The sequence below is a fragment of the Elgaria multicarinata genome, chromosome 4 (assembly GCF_023053635.1).
Source record: "Elgaria multicarinata webbii isolate HBS135686 ecotype San Diego chromosome 4, rElgMul1.1.pri, whole genome shotgun sequence".
Classification (NCBI taxonomy): Eukaryota; Metazoa; Chordata; class Lepidosauria; order Squamata; family Anguidae; genus Elgaria; species Elgaria multicarinata.
Genome location: NC_086174.1, coordinates 7350308 through 7373026, shown reverse-complemented (window position 1 = coordinate 7373026; position 22719 = coordinate 7350308). Strand labels below are relative to the sequence as shown.

At 49.0% G+C, this 22719-nt stretch overlaps 1 protein-coding gene across 2 annotated transcripts; it reads right to left on the bottom strand.

Moving 5' to 3' along the window:
• Positions 1 to 250: 250 nt before the first annotated feature.
• Positions 251 to 21907, bottom strand: FDFT1 (farnesyl-diphosphate farnesyltransferase 1). 2 transcript variants are annotated; one of them, XM_063125524.1, is made up of 8 exons: positions 21766 to 21907; positions 16609 to 16706; positions 12264 to 12447; positions 9819 to 9947; positions 8982 to 9173; positions 6246 to 6422; positions 3196 to 3348; positions 251 to 843 (listed from the first exon to the last, which is right to left on the bottom strand). In XM_063125524.1, exons 1-8 carry the CDS (start codon positions 21865 to 21867, stop codon positions 622 to 624), a joined length of 1257 nt encoding a protein of 418 aa, XP_062981594.1. In that variant the 5' UTR covers positions 21868 to 21907; the 3' UTR covers positions 251 to 621. The 2 variants fall into 2 exon arrangements, with proteins under 2 accessions (XP_062981594.1, XP_062981593.1); XM_063125523.1 differs by lacking the exon at positions 21766 to 21907 and having other exon boundaries at positions 16609 to 17008.
• Between the last annotated feature and the right edge of the window lie 812 nt (positions 21908 to 22719).

The following is a 22719-nucleotide window of genomic DNA, read 5'->3' as shown; positions in this document are numbered from 1 at the left end:
TGCAGGAATCCACGCTAAAGCATCCCTGACAGATGGCTGTCCAGCTGCCTCTTGAAGGCCTCTAGTGTGGGAGAGCCCACAACCTCCCTAGGTAACTGATTCCATTCTCGTACTGCTCTAACAGTCAGGAAGTTTTTCCTGATGTACAGCTGGAATCTGGCTTCCTTTAACTTGAGCCCATTATTCCGTGATAATTTTATTTAATGTAGCACATTAAACAAAGAGAGTCTAAGGAGGCGTTGATCACAGCTTTTTTTTTTTTTACTGTCAAAATTCGTGAGCAACAAAGAGGCATCTTCAAACGTCCTAGTTAAAAAACACCTTACATAAACAAACAAGCCATCCCGCAGATCAAACGCTCTGCAGAAAAGAAACATTAAGACTCAAACAACAGACTCATCTGTAACCAGTTCATTCAAAAGGGGGAGAGAAAAAGGCCCTCCGTTCGGAAGTCGTCGTTGGGTTAGTTCCTTCAAAGCCAATCGCTGCTTCTAGCCGGACGCTTCCAGCCCAAAACCGGCTCGCCATGAAAGATCCCAAGTCTTTCTCCGTACAGTCCTGGGATTACAACACGTTCTCCCGTTCCAGAATGACGCCTCCCGCCCCTCAATTGCGAGCCTCTCAGTTCTCGGTGTGCACAAATTCCTCCGCCGCTTTGGAGACACTGCTCAGGTACTGCCAACTCAGTGCGGCTAGAAGCATAACGCAGGACAAGTAGATGGGCGAGTAATGGGCCCGGGAGGCCAGGCTGCCGTTGCTGGGTAGACTCATCGAGCGCACGGAGGCAACGATCTGTTGCGTTTTGCGGGCGGAAGGGTCCGAGCTTGGGATCTTCTGGTAGATCTAAGGAGAGGAAAAAGCTTCTGGTCAGAAGACACGTTCGCACAGACAGCGTCCGAGACGCATCGGGCGACAGGCAACGCCACGAGGGTGAACATCCACTCATGCTATGGGGCTTCCACTTCCTCTCTGCCCCAATGCCCCCCCCCCACAATTTCTCAAGAAGGTCCCTCCAACCTCCGGAGCAGATCTGGGGGGGCACACAAGGAGGAAGGAGGACTCCATTATCTGTGTTCAGTTGTCATACTGACAGGTAAGAACATCAGAAGTGCCCTGATGCTGGATCAGACCAAGGGTCCATCTAGTCCAGCACTCTGTTCACACTGTGGCCAACCAGCCTTCGGCCAGGGATGAACAAGCAGGACATGGTGCAACAGCTCCCTCCCACCCATGTTCCCCAGCAACTGGTGCACACAGGCTTACTGCCTCGAATACTGGAGGTAGCACACAACCATCAGGGCTAGTAGCCATGGATAGCCTTCGCCTCCAGGAATTTATCCAACCCCCTTTTAAAGCCATCCAGGTTGGTGGCCATCACTACATCTTGTGGTAGTGAGTTCCATACAGCTGCATATTCTCAGTAATCCAAACAAAAAATGAATGAATTCATTACATTTCTGTATCACTCAAGAGCCGTAGCACTCTGGGGGATTCACAACAACGGAACCATGAAATACAAGACGATGAAATACCATACAAACGCTCAAAAACTTTAATAGCTACAGTATAGAAAAATTAAAAAGTAAGCAAACGTAACCTAACAGCTGTGTAAAGATTTAAAAATAAAAATTCCAGATTTTAAAACAAATGGAAAGATTAAAACGCCTGGGAAAATCAGAAGGATGTCACTTAATGCCGAAAAGAGCAGGTGCCAGGTGAGCCTCTTTCGGAAGCTCAACCGGGGGCCACAGCAGAAAAGGCCCTCTTTCTTAAGAACACTCACACTTCCTCTGGCGGAAGCTTCCCCCAAACAAAATGCAGAGCGAGAACAAAATCCCCACCACCACATTTTTATATGCCCCCCCCCCTTTCCTCGGAATAGTGTGTCTATTGGATTGCCATATTTTATGGTAGAAAAGGGCAACTACAATTCTGTCTACTGCATCTGAAAAGAGGGTATTGTAGAATTAGAAAAAGGTCAACTAAAACGATCCAGGGGGCTGGAGCATCTCCCCTATGAGGGAAGGTTACAACAGCTGGGATTGTTCAGCTTGGAAAAGAGGAGGCTGAGGGGAGACATGACAGAGGGGTACAAAATTATGCATGGGGTGGAGAACGTGGAGAGGGAGACATTTTTCTCTCTTTCCCACAATACTGGAATCCAAGGTCATCTCATGAAGCTGATTGGTGGGAGATTTAGGACTAGAAGGAAGTACTTCTTCACAAAGTTAAACTATGGAACTCGCTACCACAAGATGTAGTGATGGCCACCCATTTGGATAGTTTTAAAAGGGAGTTGGATAAATTCCTGGAGGAGAAGGCTATCAAGAGGCAGTAAGCCTGTGCTGGGGAACATGGGTGGGAGGGTGCTATTGCACTGTGTCCTACTTGTGGGTTGCTGGTCGTCTGGATTAGATGACTGGAAACAAAGCCCTATGCAGAGAGACTGAAAGAACTGGGCATGTTTAGCCTGGAGAAGAGAAGATTGAGGGGAGACAGGATGGCACTCTTCAAATACTTAAAAGGTTGTCACACAGAGGAGGGCCAGGATCTCTTCTCGATCCTCCCAGAGTGCAGGACATGGAATAACGGGCTCAAGTTAAAGGAAGCCAGATTCCAGCTGGACATCAGGAAAAACTTCCTGACTGTTAGAGCAGTACGACAATGGAATCAGTTACCTAGGGAGGTTGTGGGAGGCCACACTAGAGGCCTTCAAGAGACAGCTGGACAACCATCTGTCAGGGATGCTTTAGGGTGGATTCCTGCACTGAGCAGGGGGTTGGACTCGATGGCCTTGTAGGCCCCTTTTCAAACTCTGCTATTCTATGATTCTATGACTGTTGGCCTGATTCAGCAGGGCTCTTTTGATGTTCTTATCCTGTTGGGAGGTAGCTTAGATTACTCCATGGATTTCATGCACATCCAGGCACAAAGCCCAGCCCTTTCTGGTCCAAGGCCAGCACTTAAGGCTCTACGCTGCACCAGCCGGAGTTACCTTCCACGTGTCACATACGTGTTGGTATTTGGCAAGGTGCAGGCACGGAAGGCCAAGAGGCATCAGCTCGTGGTCGGCAGGTGAACAGCTGGAAGCGAGATTCGAATCAGGATCCCTCTTAAAACATTGCTCCCATCTACAGCGGAGAAAACGGATGCCCTAGACATGCCTGATCGTTCCACGCCCCCAGCCCAACTCACCTCTTCCACGTACTGGTACATGACGGCTTTGACGGCTTGGATGTTGGTGGAATCCATCATCAGTGTGACGGCTTGCCCCTTCCGAATCTTCACTACACCCCTGAAGACCTGCTGGTTGTTGTAGCAGGCGGCCAGGGTAGCTATGGCCATCACCTGTAGGGCAGGAACAAAAATCACCTTGCTCAACTCTGGGCTATAAAGGCAAATGCAAGCAAGACCCAGGAATATTAATGTAGCACGAACGAATGCATACACACAGCCACACACACACAGACAAACAAACCTCAGAACTGTATGCTAAGAGTATCATACAAAGCAGCTTATAGAAGGGTTGAAAAAAAGGAAAGGAACTTCTCGTGCAAGCACTTGAGTCATTGTTGACTCCTCGAGGGATGCCTGCTTTCGCTGACGTTTTCTTGGCAGACTTTGTAGTGGGGTGGTTCGCCATTGCCTTCCCTGGCCGTTATTACCTTTCCCCCAGCTAGCTGGGTACTCGTTTTAACGACCTTGGAAGGAGGAAAGGCTGAGTTGACCTGAGCTGGCTGCCTGAGAACCAGCTTCCGCTGGGATCGAACTCAGGCTGTGGGGAGAGTTTCGGCTGCAGTAACTGCCGCTTACCGCTCTGCGCCACACGAGGCTCCACCAACCAGAGCCAAAATAATGGTAGGGGGCAGTGGTGTAGAGCGGGTGGAGCCGTTATCCGCCCTATCTCATGAGCACTACAACATGAGCTGGTACAAATCTGCATCTGAGAGAGTACAGATGTGAGACTTGAACCCTAAAACTGCCCGAGCGAGCTACATCAAAACAACCAAATAGTACGCGCATTCACAAGTGAGCATCACAGAGACTGTGAGAGGTGGCGGAAGCTGTAAACTTGCCTTTTTATGTAACACCAACTTGTTCCGGACCTCCTTAATGGCAAAGACCCATTTTACAGCTTGGAAACACCGAGGCTCAGAAATATGCAATTTGCTTGCAGGCCACTTAACCACTTTGCGACACACGAGGCTTTTGGAACCAATCAATAAATTGAGCCCTAAATAAGCGTAACAACTTAGGACGCAAACCTATGCATGTTTAGACAGAAAAAACGTCCTACAACTTCCAGCGTTCCCCAGCCAGCTGTTTTCAGTCTAAACATGCATAAGATTGCAGTTTCATAGAATTGCATCTAAACCTGTATAGGATAAGACCTATTTTCTGTCTAAACACGCGTAGGACTGCACTTTCACGCGCAGGTATTTTCCTGCCTATACGCGCACAGGATTCCGCCTTATTTGTGCCGTCGTTAGATTTGGAAACGTGCTCATTTGTGTTTTTAATTCATGCCAGTTGCTCAGATTGCCCCAATACTGGAAAACATTGTGCAACCGTGGCCTAGAATCATTGCATGCTATCTATTAAAGAGCACCCACCCCTCGATACGCACAGGCTAGCCGGTTGCAAAACGGTACAGGGAAAGGGAAGGAAGGCGGCAACAACCCAAAGTAAAGCAAAGGGAGGGAGGAACACATCCAGAGACACGAGATCTTCTTAGATGGCCGTTTATTTCATTATAGCCCCATAGGACTTACTGGGAACTGTTGAGCACTGACAGAGCTAGCTTTGGCTTCCGTTTCAGGTCACGCTCCGGCACAAACTATTAGTTTTTACTAAAAATAAAATTGGACGCTCCCTTATATTTGAGGGAGATGAAAGGGGGGGAAAGACTTAATTTCCCCCCCCTCTTCCCTACCCATCCTTTTTTCCTTGACTGTTGTGTCTTTTTAGATTGTAAGCCTGCAGGGAGGGGCTGTTCTGTTTTAGTGGTTATACACAAACCGCTTCAGGTGACTTTTTGGCCGAGGAGCAGGCTAAAAATAATTTAAGGATGTAACCCCATGCATATTTAGATGGGAAAATGTCCGACAACTCCCAGCATTTCTCAGCCAAGAATGGTAGCTGGATAATGCTGGGAGTTGTAGTACTTTTTGTTTCATTATAGTCCCAATATAAGACTTTCTTCATGTAGGACTTTTTTCATTATAGCCCCATTATAATGCTGGGAATTGCAGGACTTTTTATGTCTAAACATGCATAGGATTGTGCACTAAATAAATAAGAACTTAAGAAGAGCCCTGATGCTGGATCAGACCAAGGGTCCATCTAGTCCAGCACTGTTCACACAGTGGCCAACCAGCCATCGGCCAGGGACCAACAAGGCAGGACAGGGTGCAACAGCACCTTACCACCCATGTTCCCCAGCAACTGGTGCACACAGGCTTACTGCCTCGAATACTGGAGACAGCACACAACTATCAGGGCTAGTAGCCATTGATAGCCTTCGCCTCCAGGAATTTACCCAACCCCGCTTTAAAGCCATCCAAATGGGTGGCCATCACTACATCTTGTGGTGGTGAGTTCCATAGTTTAACTATGCGCTGTGTGAAGAAGTCCTTCCTTTTATTTCTCCTGGATCTCCCACTCATCAGCTTCATGGGATAATGACCCCTTTGGGTTCTAGTATTTTGAGAGAGGAAGAAAAATGTCTCCCTATCCACATTCTCCATACCATGCATAATTTTGTAGACCTCTATCATAGAATCACAGAATAACAGAGTTGGAAGGGGCCTACAAGGCCATCAAGTCCAACCCCCTGCTCAATGCAGGAATCCACCCAAAAGCATCCCTGACAGATGGTTGTCCAGCTGCCTCTTGAAGGCCTCTAGTGTGGGAGAGCCCACAACCTCCCTAGGGAACTGGTTCCATTGTCGTACTGCTCTAGCAGTCAGGAAGTTTTTTCTGATGTCCAGCTGGAATCTGACTTCCTATCACTTGAGCCTGTTATTCCATGTGTCCCCTTAGCCTCCTTGATAGACAGACTGACAGACAATAGCCCCACCAGCCCAGGATAGCTCAGGATGCTAAAGATTAAACTTCTGGCTCCCCCGATGTGAAGCATGCCCGCTCTCCCACAAGGGACAGCCCTTGTGCCCGAAGGCCGTTCACAGGGAAATAAACGACGTACTTCAAAGCAGCAGGGCAACTCCGGAGGCGGTTAAACCTACCTGCGGAATCGCGCAGAAGTTGAACACGCTTTGGTTCTTCAGGCGGGACAGGTAGGTCAAGACATCGGGGACGTGGTGTAAGGCGTTGGTGATGAGCTCGTTCATGCACTGCACGGCCTTGTCCAGGTTCTCGGGCTTGGCAAAGTCCGACAGCTTCTTCACATACTTGCTCCAAACCTGGGAACGCCAGGGAAGGAGATCAGGTCAGAGGCACGCTTGTCGAGGGCGGCTTTGCAGCTCCGTACCCTGAGTGTCGGGCAATCTCCAGCCAATCCACACTCCCCAGACACCGTTACCAAGGAGTTGAGCCACGCTGGCTTCCATACACTTTCTCTGATTTGGCACCCTGACTGTGGAATGCCCTCCCCTTGGAGGCCCGACTGGCGCCAACGCTGATTTTATTCCGGTGCCAAGTGAAAACATGGCTTTTAAACAAAGCCTTTAACGGTTGAATTCACTAGGCACATTGTTTTAACGGTTTTTATAGTTTTACTGCTTTTAAATTATATATTGTTTTAACATCAGGAAAAACTTCCTGACTGTTAGAGCAGTACGACAATGGAATCAGTTGCCTGGTGAGGTTGTGGGCTCTCCCACACTAGAGGCCTTCAAGAGGCAGCTGGACAACCATCTGTCAAGTATGCTGTAGGGTGGATTCCTGCATTGAGCAGGGGGTTGGACTCGATGGCCCTTTAGGCCCCTTCCAACTCTACTATTCTATGATTCTACGATTCTAACTTGGTTTATGGTTTAATTTGTTTTTAGCGGTGTATATTTACTGTTTTTATACTGTATGCTTTTATCTGTACGCCGCCCTGAGATCTTATTGATATAGGGTGGGATTATAAATGTTTTAAATAAATAAATAAATAAATAAATAAATAAATAAATAATACATTCATTTTTGTAAATAATGCCCCAGCACGGGGGGCAAGGAGAGAGAGAAAATTGGTGATTCGCAACTGAAAATTCCACATCAAACAGCTACTAAGGCTAACTAAGGATTAATTCAATGTGTTTTCAAGCTAACTTTTTTTTGGGGGGTAGGGGGTCGTCACAGAGTGAGATCCATGGGGGAAAGGGGGAATTGACCCTCCCCAGAACACCCAAAATTGCCCACCTAGGACCTTATCTAATTTAGATCTTTATTGTTCTGGAAGGCTGTTTGAGCAAGAGGGTCTTGGCAACTAGAACTCCGATCCAATCATTTTTTCCTGGATCAGGAAAGAGGGTTTGAAGCTCTACATGTTGTGGGACCAGGACCTAATAGGGACACAGAAGCACAAGGCTAGTGAAAACTTACAGAAAAGCCCCCTTGGTATTTACTACCTTAGCCCCTGCCATTGCACTTTTGAATTTTTCCACTGCAATGCTGAGGACTAGAAGCTTAACATAAAAAAAAATATGCCACAATGTACAGAAAGCCAGAAATCCTGCAGCCGCTCTCAGATCACAAGTTAGAAATCACATGCTGTGCTTTGCAGGACAGCCACAGACCTGCAGGTTCCAAGGTCTGGCAATCTAATTTGGAGCTTCAAGTCAAAGCCCCAACCTGCGGCAAAGTGGGGTAAAAACAGACTGAAAACTCATTAGGAAGGGCGTGTATTCAAATTAGCACAGCCCCAGGCCTAGGGAAGGAACACACCTTTATTGCAGGGGCAGGAGCTGAGCCAGAAGTTAAGACTTATCAACTACAGCACTGGGAAAAAAGGAAGCTTTCGCTCAAAATTTGTTCCAAAAAGAATCATAGAATACTGGAGTTGGAAGGGGCCTCTAAGGCCATCAAGTCCAACCCCCTGCTCAGTGCAGGAATCCACCTTAAAGCATCCCTGACAGATGGCTGTCCAGTTGCCTCTTGAAGGCCTCTAGTGTGGGAGAGCCCACCACCTCCCTAGGTAACTGGTTCCATTGTCGTACTGCTCTAACAGTCAGGATGTTTTTCCTGATGTCCAGCCGGAATCTGGCTTTGTTTAACTTGAGCCCGTTATTCCGTGTCCTGCACTCTGGGGGGATCGAGAAGAGATCCTGGCCCTCCTCTGTGTGACAACCTTTCAAGTCTTTGAAGAGTGCTCTCATGTCTCCACTCAGCCTTCTCTTCTCCAGGCTAAACATGCCCAGTTATTTCCGTCTCTCCTCACAGGGCTTTGTTTCCAGACCCCTGATCATCCTCCTTGCTTCTAGCCATAACGATTGCAGGCATGAGCATTAAAAGGCCCTGATCTTCCACGGCCACGCTGCTTGGGGGCTGGACCCTCACCAGAAGTGGCCTTATGCCAGGTTAGAGGATTAGTTCAACGTGGTCTCTCCGTGGTCTCACCTCACTGATACCACCCCAGCCTTTAAATCAGGGGTGCAGAACCTCAGGCTCGGGGTCCCAATGCGGCCCTCCGAGTCTCCCCAGAAGGGCCCGCCCCTTTCCTTGGCTCCACCCCTTTCTCCTAACCACCAATCGTTTCGATGCTTTCACAGCGCTCGGGCAAAAAGTTTTGCCGAATCTAACAGGTCGAAATGGCTCTCCGACGGTTGAGCTCCCTGCCGGAAAAGCGTCAAGGCAAATTATCCTGGCATTTTGGCACCCCCACCTTCTGCCTTGGTGTCCGCCCACCACTGGAATGCGCTCCCCACCCCACCCCACGACTTTCTGCATGCTGAACAGGGCTGGAATCCTCTCTGGTCCCGAAGCCCTGCTCCCTCCCTGGCCCCGCATCACTGCCCTCCTGCCCCTCTGTCGTTTACCTCTATGGGCCAAAACTCTCTGCCCTCGAGTTGGTCTTCCAGGTAGTCCCGAATGATGTTGGTTTTCTGCAGGAAAAGCCCCATGGAGTTGGCGAGCTCCGTGTCCTGGCCGACGAGGGGGTCTTCCAGCTTCGACGCGGAGAAGAGCCGGGAGAGGCCAATGCCCACAAGGCCAGCGACGTAGTGGCAATACTGGAGGGGTTCAAAAACAGCCCAGGCGTCAACTTCCCCTCTCCAGGCTGGCCTTGTGCAGGCGAGGAGGAGGCACACGGGGCAGCTCGCAAGCGTGGGTGCCTGTACACGGATCCGTGGCAAAGCCGAGCGTGATTCGTGCCTTATGCTTGAACTGAGCTCAAAAGCTGGGGCATCGCTTTTCTAACCCTGGCGCCAGCTCCCTTTTCAAACCGCAACACGCCTTGGGCCAAGGGACGGGGGCACACGTGGCAAGCCACAAAGGGCAGGAGCCCACGGGGATGCGTGCGTGAACTCGAGATGTAAAATTTCCGGAAATTTTGAAGCCATGGGGAAAAAATCGGGGGTTATTTTCCTGTTTTTTTCCGGGGGGAAATGGAAATTTTCGGAAAAATTGAAATAATGCATTTTACAGATTGAAAGTCGCTTTGTTACTTTAGGAACATTTCTCCCGTAAATGCAACCCCCACCACACTGTCAGGCGCTTTGCCATTCAAGAAACCAAAATGGATCTTGCCCGTCGAAGGTCAAACATGCTATGGGTGTTCACGCAGCACACCTCCAGGCCTCGCAATCAACATTTTGGACTATTGAACTGAATTCAAGCCAGCGTAGAGATTTGCAGAGGAAACCCAAATCACTCACCTTGTCCCATTCCTTCTCGGAATCCACCTTCTTTTCCAAAAATTCAGCCATGCCCAGGCCCATCTTGTGGCAAATGTCAGCAATCACATCCCGATACACCTTTGCCAGGTTCCGGAACTCCAAGGAGATCTAAGGCAGGCCGAAAAATAAGCTAACTAGGACCTGGTTCAAAGACAAACCTTATAATTTAGGGCAGGGGTGTTCAACTTCAAGGAGGGGGGGCATTGACCCCACCTTTTTGCCTCCGACCCACCAAGAGCTTCTCTTCCAAGACTGCATTCGGCCCACAGACTCAAAGGGGTTCTGCACCCTTGGTTTAAGGGGAATTGACCTAAGCTTCTCTCTCCTACACCAAAAACATATTGGTAAGAGCCCAGGAATTTTAGTACCTTTAGAGCAGACTCCAGATATTTTGGCCTGCAATTCCAGTTGGCTTCCCCAGCAACTGAGGACAGCATATAACCATCAGGACTAGTAGCCTTCCCCTCCATGAATTTATCCAACCCCCTTTTCAAGCCATCCAAAATTGGTGGCCATCAATTTCCCATAGTCTAAACTATGTGCTGTGTAAAGAAGCCTTTCCTTAGGTCTGTCCTGAATCTCCCACCAATCAGTTTCATGGGATTGGGTTCTAGTATTGTGGGAAAGAGAGAAAAATATCTCCCTCTCCACATTCTCTACACCATGCATAATTTTGTACACCTCTATCAGGTCTCCCCTTCACCTCTCCTTTTTTCCAAGCTGAACCATCCCAGTTGATGTAACATTCCCTCATAGGGGAGATGCTCCAGCCCCTTAATCATTTTAGTTGTCCTTTTTCTAATTCTACTATCCCCTCTTTTCAGATGCAGCAGACAGAATTGTACACAGTATTCTAAGTGTCATCGCACCATGAATATGAATAAAGGTAAAATGATACCGGTAGTTTTATTTTCAACACCTTTCCTAATAGTTGGCCATTACGTGAACAGAATGCTAAACTGGATGGACTCTCATTAATAGAAGTATAGCTTCCAAACCACGTGAGGTACTGGTTCCTCTCTATTCGGCCCTGGTTAGGCCTCATCTAGGCCACAGCTAGACCTAAGGTTTATCCTGGGATCATCCAGGGTTTGCCCCTGCCTCAGCACTGGATCCCCTGTGTGTCACCTAGATGAACAGGTTTGACCCCTGGATGATCCAGGGATAAACCTTAGGTCTAGCTATGGCCCTAGAGTATTGGGCCAATTCTGGGCTCCACAATTCAAGAAGGACGCAGACAAGCTGGAGCCTGTTCAGAGGGCAACCAGGATGATCAGGGGTCTGGAAACAAAGCCCTATGAAGAGAGGCTGAAAAAACTGGGCATGTTTAGCCTGGAGAAGAGAAGATTGAGGGGAGACATGATAGCACTCTTCAAATATTTGAAAGGTTGTCACACAGAAGAGGGCCAGGATCTCTTATCGATCCTCCCAGAGTGCAGGACACGGAATAACGGGCTCAAGTTACAGGAAGCCAGATTCCAGCTGGACATCAGGAAAAACTTCCTGACTGTTAGAGCAGTACGACAATGGAATCAGTTACCTAGGGAGGTGGTGGGCTCTCCCACACTAGAGTCATTCAAGAGGTAGCTGGACAGCCATCTGTCAGGGATGCTTTAGGGTGGATTCCTGCATTGAGCAGGGGGTTGGACTCGATGGCCTTGTAGACCCTTTCCAACTCTGCTATTCTATGATTCTATAATTCTATGAAGGTGCCAGGTTCAATTGCCGGCATCATCTCCAGGTAAGGCTGGAAAAAACACTGCCTGAAACCCTTCAGAGCTGCTGCCAGTCAGTGTCGACAATACTGGGCTTGATGGACCCAGGGTCTGACTCAGTAAAAGGCACTTCCTGTGTTCCTATATCCCCCTCCCAGGGGGGCATAAAACAAAGAGACACACAGCTGACTCAGGAACTGCATAAACATGAGATCCAGACAGGAGACCTGACAGAGGTGTACAAAATTATGCATGGTGTGGAGAATGTGGCGAGGGAGACATTTTTCTCCCTCTCTCAACCCGGGGTCGTACCATGAAGCTGATTAGTGGGAGATTCAGGAGAAATGAAAGGAAGGACTTCTTCACACACCGCAGAGTTAAATTATGGAATTCACTACAAGATGTAGCGATGGCCACCAATTTGGATGGCTTTCAAAGGGGGTTGGATAAATTTCCAGAGGAGAAGTCTATCCATGGCTACTAGCCCTGATGGTTGTGTGTTACCTCCAGTATCAGAGGCAGTAGGCCTGTGTGCACCAGTTGCTGGGGAACATGGGTGGAAGGGTGCTGTTGCACCATGTCCTGCTTTGTTGGTTCCTAGTCAACAGCTGGTTGGCCAACCAACAAAGCAGGACATGGTGCAACAGCTGGACTAGATGGACCATCAGTCTGATCTAGCATGGTGCTTCTGATGTTCTTAGCTGCTCACCGTCGGGAAATTCTCCAGGACTTGTTTATCCTTCTCTTTGCTGTCCATGAATTTCCAGTCCGGCTCATACAGGTAGGAGTGGAAGTTGTGCAGCATGGGGACCTTGGTTTCAAGGTTGATCGTCATGTCGTCCTCAACTGTGTCCAGAGCTCGGAGAACCAGGTAGAAGATGCACACCGCGTGGCTACAGGGGAAGGAGGGAAGGGGAGCGTTTGCAAAACAGAGGATGGCAGGATGAGAACGCCTGGGTTGGCCTTCAAGGCCGTTCCCACTGGTTCAAAATTATGGGCCCCGCTGTTCAGCGGTAACACTCCCCTATTGAAAGATTCACATCAGTTCCCACTCATAACTCCAGCTGCAAACTCCAAGTGCTGGCACCTTCCCAGAAACCCATTTCATATGCCCCTTTTGTCCATTTTTAGTCTGATTTCCTACTTGAATATTATTATTATTTATTGCATTTTTATACCGCCCCATAGCCGAAGCTCTCTGGGCGGTGCACATAAGATAAAAACGCTTAAAAACAACATACAAAAATTAAAAACCACAAAAACATGCAAAATGCGCATACATTTAAAACCACTACAACAACTTTACAAAAGATGAGCCAAAGGATGACTACAACTCCCATAAACCCCAACTAGCATGATGGGGGTTGTAGTCCAGCACCTCCAGAAGGCACCAGGTGGGCTCGATTTATTAGGCTGTGAGACTTCTGGAGCGCCGTGCAATGAGGTCCAAGTTTTAAATAAAAATTAAGAAGGAAAGTAGTACCAACCAGGGCCTTGGGCAGGATTTCTGGATCCTGAGCTGTTAAATAAAGACGATGCACCTATCCTGGCCTGAGTTAATTCATCCCCATTAAAGAGAGAGACTTGAGGAGAGAAAGGCGTCACCCGTAGCTATAAGCTTGTGCTACCAGGACACAATTAACGGCTCTAGTGTATACGTGTTCCTAATAACAGACGTCAGCATCTCATCATGACTTACTGTGTCTAGAAGGCACAACAAACCAGACAGATGAGTGTCCTGTCCTAACATCTTTTTCAATAAAGAGGGAGGAACATTCCACACAGCCAAGGAACAGGAGGCAGCTATGTAGATCAGACCAAGCCTGGTTTTCACGCAGGGCAGGTTTAGTCACCATCCCAAAGGTGTCTCCAGATACAGCCCTTAACTTACTGTCCATTAAGTGAATGGTTCCCCCATTGGAGTGAATGGACGGGTGAAACACCGGGAGAAGGGGACGTTGTTCTAGGGAGGGCAAAATCTACCCTGAATGCTCACACGCTCAGTGGTTCCAGAAGGGGGTCCTCGGATGTCACTGAACCACAATGCCCACCATCCCCAACCACTGCCCCCTGCTGGCTGGGGATCATAGGGGCTGCAATCCAACAACATCTGGGTGCCCAAAGTTGGGAACCGCTGCTTGTACTGTACCTAAGTTAAGCCCATGGAATGAAATAATGCATATTTTTTTCTCTGTGTCTAACTCTCTTTCTCACTTTCTCTGCTGTCTCCCCCATGTCAAATTACTGAATGTAATCCCATCGGGGCAGGGACCTGTACTCTGCAGATCACCAAGCACATCGCTGTTGCGGTTCAATAAATAGGTAGGCAGAGGGCTGGAACAACCTCCTTAATCGTGCATAGGACCTGGTCAAAGGGCTGGAACGACTGCCCTACGAGGAAGTTTGCAGCCACCGGAATAATTTAGCTTAAAAAAAAGGCAAGTAAGGAGGGTACAAAATGATGCACGGGGTGGAGAATGTGGAGAGAGAGACATTTTTCTCCCTTTCTCAAGATCCTAGGACCCAGTGGGGTCATCCCATGAAGCTGATGACACCAAATTGGGTGGGATAGCTAATACCCTGGAAGACAGAAACCAACTTCGAAGCGATCTTGATAGGCTGGAGTGCTGGGCTGAAAACAACAGAATGAAATTTAATAGGGTTAAATGCCAAGTTCTACATCTAGGAAATAGAAACCAAAGGCACAGTTACAAGATGGGGGATACTTGGCTCAGCGATACTACAAACGAGAAGGATCTCGGAATTGTTGTAGATCACAAGCTGAATATGAGCCAACAGTGCGATATGGCTGCAAGAAAGGCAAATGCTATTTTGGGCTGCTTTAATAGAAGTATAGCTTCCAAATCACATGAGGTACTGGTTCCTCTCTATTCGGCCCTGGTTAGGCCTCATCTAGAGTATTGTGTCCAGTTCTGGGCTCCACAATTCAAGAAGGATGCAGACAAGCTGGAGCGTGTTCAGAGGAGGGCAACCAGGATGATCAGGGGTCTGGAAACAAAGCCCTATGAAGAGAGACTGAAAGAACTGGGCATGTTTAGCCTGGAGAAGAGAAGATTAAGGGGAGACATGAGAGCACTCTTCAAATACTTAAAAGGTTGTCACACATAGGAGGGCCAGGATCTCTTCTCGATCCTCTCAGAGTGCAGGACACGGAATAATGGGCTCAAGTTAAAGGAAGCCCGATTCCGGCTGGACATCAGGAAAAACTTCCTGACTGTTAGAGCAGTACGGCAATGGAATCAGTTACCTAGGGAGGTTGTGGGCTCTCCCACACTGGAGGCCTTCAAGAGGCAGCTGGACAACCATCTGTCAGGGATGCTTTAGGGTGGATTCCTGCATTGAGCAGGGGGTTGGACTCGATGGCCTTGTAGGCCCCTTCCAACTCTGCTATTCTATGATTCTATGAAGCGGAATTTGTCTCGCAAGACCTAAACAGAACTGTTCAGGCAGGAAATTCTGGGTAATCCCAGAAGGATGGGTTTCCTTCGGAGGAGAGAGACAGAAGAAACTTACGGCCGGGCCCAATGACCGGCTTTGCCCGGATCACAACGCCTGACCTGCTTGTATAAATGCCCGGAAAAAATACGCCAAGAACTCAATCCTGAATGAGCGATGGCAAGAACAGCCGATGCATGCAAAAAGGCGCTGGGTGACTGAGAAACACTTGCCCTCCTTTCTGGAATTTATTTTCTCATCCTTGCACCTTCATTGCAGTTGAGGGTGGGGAGCAGGGGAGGACTTCAGCTGTTTTGCAGCTGCACAGTAGGCCCAAAATAAAGATGTGGGAAAATGAAACCCTAGCGCCAACGGGGAGGGGGAAAGGAGCCAGCAGGGGCCATAGGTCAAGCGGGAGAGCACATTCATGCGCAAAGTTTAATCCCCCCCCCCCCCCGGGCACCTCTGCTTCAAAGCATCTCAGGCTGGGGTGGGGGGTGTTGTAGAAAGAACCTCGGCCTGCCTGGAGAGACCCCGGAGGCTGAGGCTGATCCAGGGAAGCGATAAGGAGGCCAACAGCGCCGGACCTCATAAAAAGGCTTTCCCAAGGCAATTTTCCACAAACTGGGGATGCCCTGAGCTATGGCAGCTCCCATCCTTTGGGTGCCAAATATACAATATGGATGGAAAGACATAGAAAGCTCGCACCAGTCAAGACGTGCATGTCCGCTTAGACCAGGATGGCGGCTGGCAGGGGTCCCGGACATGGCCGGGGATGATGGAGGTTGTAGTCCAAGCCATCTGGAGGACGCTGGGACAGGGAAGTCAGCTCTAGGGCTTTCCAACTGGTCCCCCGTAGTTTCCAAGAGAAGCTCAGCACATGGCCCACGCAATCCGGAAAGACCGATGGCTCACCCAACGTTTTGTTTTGGGGAGGAGCCGTCGCCCAGGGGCCCATTTTCTGCAGCGAAGCACCTGCTTGGCTTGCCGAGGGTTCTCTGGTTGAGTTCCCAGCATCTCCCATCAGACCAGGGAACAAGTGATGGCAAGGACCCTCCTCTATTCCAGACCTCGGAAAGTGGCTGCCACTTGCCATCCCAGGACTAGGCGGGCAAGATAGCCTCAGCTGGGCACAGGGTGGCCTGTGTCCTTCTCTCTCTCTCTCCAGTGTTTGCCATCCAGAAAGTCTGGAGTTCAATCCCCATCATTCCCCCCCCCCCCTTTACACCTAGGGCGGCGCCAGTCAAAGTCAGACTCTGCAGAAGGCAGCAGCAACATCTTCCCTTCCCCCCAAAAAGACCCCCCCACACACACACAGTTAACCCTTTCCTTTCCAAGCCAGGCTTTCAAGACCCATATGCTGGCTGACTTTCCTGCTCCAACTGTCATGCATAAATAATCTTTTGCTCCCTCTCCCCTTCCCTCCCAAATGGGACCCCCCACCCCCACCCCCATTAACCCTTTCCTAGTCAGGCTTTCAAGATGCCTGGTTGACTTTCCTTCCCGTCGCCAAGGGCCACTCCTTGCCCCTACCCCCTCTCCCCCAGCTGCAAAACCCTTCTCCCCCCCTTCCCCCACCCCCACCCCCCAGGACTCACCGCAGCTCCCCGTCGAGCGCTTGGATGACGGCGGCGAAGCTCCGGCTGGTCTGGTTCAGGTACCTGTAGCACAGGCGGAGGCTGTCGCTAAGCGAGTCCTGCAACAAGAGCGCAGGCGGAGGGGCGACCTGAGTGCTCAGGAAGCGAGGCCTCGAGGGCGGCGGCGGCGGTCGGGCGGGCGGCGGGGTGCCCGAGCGCGCCCGGCCCCCGCCGGCCAAGCAGAAGCCCGAGGAGCCGCCGCCGCCGCCGCCGCCGCCGCCGCGCCCCCCTCCAGCTCCGCCGCGTGGCGGGGACAGGGCCAGCGTGCGCTTGAAGAGCGAGGCGGCCGCCTTGGAGCCGCCGCTAGCCATGGCGAGGGCGCGCCCAGGGCGCACGGCTGCAGGGGCGCACAAGCCGCCCGCGCCGCCCCTACCCCTGGCCTGCGGGGAAGTGGATCCGGGGCACCCCCGAGGCCCACCCCCGCCGCCTGGGTTCGGCTTGCGGCGCTCCCGCCTCCGCCCCCCGCCGCAACAGGCACGCCTCCCGGGCCACCTCCCCGCGGCCTCGGCCGGGGATTTAACCCCGAGCGCGCCTGGAGTTTCGCGCAAAGCCGCCGGGGGAAGCCACGGCTCGCACCGGGTCCCAGGCCCCAGAAGAACGGACAGGGGCGAGGCTCCTGCGATCCCAGCCGTGTGTACTCAGAAGCCCCCCACCCCCGGTTCATGGGGAGGGGGTTACTCCCGCGCGCTCGGGCTGCCTTTCTGGTGCGCCCTGGCCTCGGGACGGGGTGGCGCTGGCTTCAGAGAAAAGAAACACGGGTAAAATCCAACGTAAGTCAGAATTTAGAGTAGACCCACTGAAATGAATGGCATTTAAGTAACACAAGTACTAGAAGGCAGTAGTTATTAAGTAGTACTATATAAAGTGTCAAAAAGGCACACAACTACTCCAAACACCAATGAAAGGCGATAATGATCAAATAACCCATTTATTTACAATTTATAAAGATGTATAAAAACAACTGATGTGTCTCAAAGTGGTTAACAACCACAATGTTCGGTACTGTAATAATATATATCATATATACACAAGTACATTTCTAATACAGTCCAACAATATAACAGGCAATTATAACATTTGGCACTTGAGACAATACCATCAGAATAGTATATATACAAAAATAGGGTTTCTTCGCATTTTCTAATCTTTGCTGCGTTGTCAATACATTGAATGACAGGAATTTGCAATTAAACTTCCCGTTTTCGCTGTTGGGAAACAATCCCTCCAGTAAAACTCGGCTTCATTTTTAGTTCTAGTCCTTGACAGACTGCAAGTCGCAGCTGGTTTTATTGGTGTTTGGAATAGTTGTGTGCCTTTTTGGGATTTAAGTAAGCCAGGCCTAACTGAAATCCCATTCGTTTCAATGGGTCTACTGGAAGTAGGGCTGGTGTTGGATTTTACATAACGTGGCCAGGATTGCGCTGGAGAGCCAAGAGGCAGAACCTCAAGACGGGGGGGGGGGGGGTATGCGCGCACGGGGTGGGGGGCAAACCCAGCCCTCCCGGGGCCCCAATCCTCCCCCCTCCCCAGGTTCCCAAGGTGGCCACTTCGGCTGTTAGGACAGAAACAAAGTGCGAAGAAGAAGAAAGGCAGCGTCCGTAAAGACGTACGTGCCCAAATGGTGGACCCCTGACAAGTATATAATTCAAAAAGGAAAACAAATGAGAGAAACAGTGCGGTATAGTGGTTTGAGTGTTGGACAGGGCCTCGGAAGATCAAGGCTCTGAAGCTCCCTGGGTGACTTTGGGCCAGTCATGGACTCTCAGCCTAACCTACCTCACAGGGTTGTTGTGAGAATAAAATGGAGAGGACGATCAGGTTCATGCATGCTGCCTTGGGCACCTCGGAACTGGCCCTTCCCCCAACCACCTCTGTGCAGCCCACAGCCTCCCTCCATTTCGAAAAGGTTAAAATGTCTCCCTTAAGGCTTAATTAAAGGCAGCTAAATTATACTGACAATTTTGGCCACACCCATCACTAGAATGTGCCTCCCAAGGATTCACATATTCCTGAGCAATCTCATATTTTGGTAAGGGAAGGAGGAGGAACACAGGGAGGCGTACAACCCTCCATTTATTTATTTATTTGTTTATTTATTACATTTCTATACCGCCCAATAGCCGGAGCTCTCTGGGCGGTTCACATTTAGCCTGTGCAGCTGAGACTACTGAAAAGACTGAACCCAATCTGTCTTCTTACTCTTTGTAAAGCACCATGAACAGAGGTGGCAACATAGGAAGTAAATCACCACCAACGTGGCTTTCGTTGGCTTTCGTTTTTAAACCCACAAGGTTACACTTCTCTGGGCAATAGCAGCTTTTGGGAGGCGTGGGGTGGCAATGGGGTGTAGTGTGTATGTACTTGGGGGGATGGAGAGAAGGATTAAATCCCATCCTATCGTGGCTCTTCTCCAAACTGTTCACACACACCCCATTTTTTTTAAAAAAACCCACAAATATTGAGTTGGGAGCACCAAACAGAGTTCCGACATAACATTTCTGGAACTGTATAGCGTTATTTATGGTGGAAGGGTTGTTGCTTTTTAAAAAAATAAAAATCAAGGATCAACTAGTTGCCCAAAGTTTTGTTTCACATAAAAAGTGGTCATATTTCAAAAGGAACTGGCTGACATAATTGCTACTTTTGACAAGCAGGAGCTAATAATTAGAAGATGCAAACAGACTTTTCAGTATTAAGTTATTGATGTAAATTGGAATCCGCCTTCTTCCGCTACACATACAAAATGCTCTATTATATTTCCTTGACTGCAAATTAAAGTAAGCCAAGAGGTTAAGCAGTTACAAATCTGCATCCTACATTTAGCGGATGAAATTGCTTGTAAATTGCTGTAGAATAATGTACAGATGAACAATTTATTTTGTTACCCTCGGAAGAAAAGCTACATACACATTTGGTGTTCTGTTATACTGAACTTCCAATTCTCATGGACACAAATATTTATTGGTAAGCACAGTGACTCCTTTGGCTTCAGCCTGCCAAAACACCTCACTCTGAACTAGAAGTCCCAATCCCAGAGAAATCCACTTTGCAGAGGCTCAGATGACATTTGGAATCAGTCTTTTCTTCCAGTCTAGTGACACATCCACCCCAAGCAAGATATAACACTAGGAAAGTGGTATAAAAGCAGTATATGGTATGTGTCGTGGGCCCCAACAGTTGCCAGTGCAGTTCAAAACTGCTATAAAGCACTAGTGTAGCTCCTGCCTTTTATATACCGCTTTCATAGTGGAATATCCTGTTTGGTGTAGATGAGCCCTAGGTAAGTGGGGAACTGGTCATCATAACTCGATAGAAGGAAGCACTTTGCACATATTTACAGAACTAATCTCTAATTTTCATAACCTGAGGACAACACAAGAAGCTGTTGCAGATATGCCTGGTGCTGAAGTTTTATCATACAGAATTGTGTTTAATTTCTGTAACCTAAAATATTACCATTACGCTTCATCAGCCTTTATTTCCCAACCTGCAGGTCACATACATTAAACTATTTCCAGAGAGATAGCTGTGTTTGCTGCAACAAAATAATAATAATAAAAAAATTATTTGTTACCCGCCTCTCCCTCCGGATCGAGGTGGGGTACAACACAAATGCAAACGCCATAAAATACATATAATCTTGTGGCATCTTAAAGACTGAGGGCACAATCCTATTTATTTATTTACGTACTTATTCATTTCATTTATGTCCCACCTTTTTTCCTCCTTAAAAAAAACCCACCAAAAGTTCTTTATTGTGTTTTAGCAAATTTCCATTATACACAAACACAGGATAAAACACTATACAATGTAAAATTCCACCAACAAACCATTAAGAGTTCCTCCTTAAGGAACCCAAGGCAGCGTACATATTTCTCCTCCTCTCCATTTACCCTCACAACAACCCTGTGAAGTAGGCTGGGCTGAGAGTCTGTGACTGGCCCAAAGTCACCCAGGCCATAGCTAGACCTAAGGTTTATCCCTGGATCGTCCAGGGGTCAAACCTGTTCATCTAGGTGACACACAGGGGATCCAGTGCTCAGGCGGGGCGAACCCTGGATGATCCCACGATAAACCTTAGGTCTAGCTGTGGCCCCAGTGAGCTTCCATGGCTTGGTGGAGACTAGAACCCGGATCTCCTGACTCCCAGTCCAACACTCTTATTATACCACACTGGTTCTCCTAGCAGGTTTAGACAGAAAAAGGTCCTACAAATCCCAGAATGCCTCAGCCAGCCATGCAAGACTTTTTCTTCTGTCTAAATACACATAGGATTTCACCCTAACAAATTTATTCTGACAAGCTTTGGTGGGCGTGATCTCCATCAGAACTTGGACCATGTCTACAAAAGCTTATGCTGATGTTAATCAGTTAATCTTCAAGGTACCAGAAGACTTTGTTATCATTCATTACATTGTGCAATATGGTTTGAACGTTTTAATATGCCTTAACATATCTTATGTTTTGTTTATGCAACCTTCTGATGACAAGGGCCAGGACCTGAAAAGCAACCTAGAAATATATACAAACATACTTCTTAGGGCTTTTGGAAGCACTGTTTGATGTATGCAGCCTCCCCCAGCCTGGTGCCCCAGCCCCATCACCTTCAGCCAGCATGGGAGTTGTAGTCCAACACCTCTGGAGGGCACCAGGCTGGGGGAGGATCTATTGATTCTAGTGAAGTGAGTGTAATGCATAGGCTAGAATAGGCATTTAACAAGCCTAAAAATAAAGCACATCAATGCTTGCCCCCTTTGCAAATATGGCTTTTGCCCTGGTTTCCTCCAGCTTTATTGACTGATAAGGCATGAAAGGGGTGGATCAGGGCTAGAGCAGAAAAGCATCCTTGAGCCAAGAGCTCCCTCCCCCACACACCTTTTTCTCCTGCCCATCTTAATCCCACCCCACCCACCCCACACACCTTGCATTTCGACCTCAACATGAGCCATTAAAGAGGCTTGCCCCTGATCTATAAACAAGCCAACCAATGAAATAGGAAAGAAATGTAAAACTAAAAAAAAAAAAAAAAAATAGTAGCAATAACAGTAAGAACAACACAACCAAAACAGCAAAGGGAGCAACGTATGAGCCCAAGATCCAACAACACCCGCCACTCACCTGGTCGAGCTTGGGCATCACCGCCTTGTAGCCGCCCATCTTGAACCTCACCAGGTTGTAGAGCTCCTCCGGGTGACCCAGCCATTTCTTTAACTGCTCCATTGGCACCCAGTCTCACTTCGGTGCCAATTTGGGAGCGGGGGGGGGGGGGGTGCGGCTTCTTGTCCTCCTCCTTCCAAATTCCCTCTAATCTTTCACTGCTTTTCCTCCCAGCCTCTCTAAATCTTTTTTTCCCCCTCTTCCCTTTCTTCAGGCTTAATCCCACCAGTCTTTTAACCCCCCTATTGCTTAGGGGGTTCTAGTCCCCTTCAAATCCTTTTTCTCTCCCAGTAGGTTTCTAGTCCCTTTTAAGGCCCCCAGCTGCCTAGGGGCTTCTAGCTCCGAGGTTTCTAGTCCTCTTTATGCCCCGCTTCGCTTTCCTCCCTTCCTCTCCTTGCGCCCGTCCCTAGAGATGGTCTGGACCACCTAAGACATCTTCCCCCTCCTCCCTCCTCTCTATTGAACAGCGTCCCTTAGCAGCAGCCAATCAGCGCGCAGCGTACCTGGCTCGGTGGGCTGATAGGGAGTTTACTAGCCGCGTGCTGCTCGCACCAGGAAGACGGCAGCCAATGGGGCCGTGGCGGGGCTGGTGTGACGACCGTTCGGCGCCTCCGGATTGGCTCCGGCGCGCCAGGGGGCGGTGGGAAAGGGCCGGAGCGCGTCGTAGTCGCCGGATTTCTTAAAGGGGCCGAGCGGCGTTGAGCAAAAAGATAAAGATAGAGAAAGCGAAGGTTGCAATTCTGCAGGCGGAGTTTGGCTGCTGGCGAAGGAAATTATGCGGAGGACGCGATACCAATGGCGAGATAACAGGAGCAGCAACGCCCACATTTATTATTATTATTATTTTATTTATTTATTTATTTATTACATTTCTATACCACCTGTTATATATAGAAAAATATGTTGCTTTTTCAG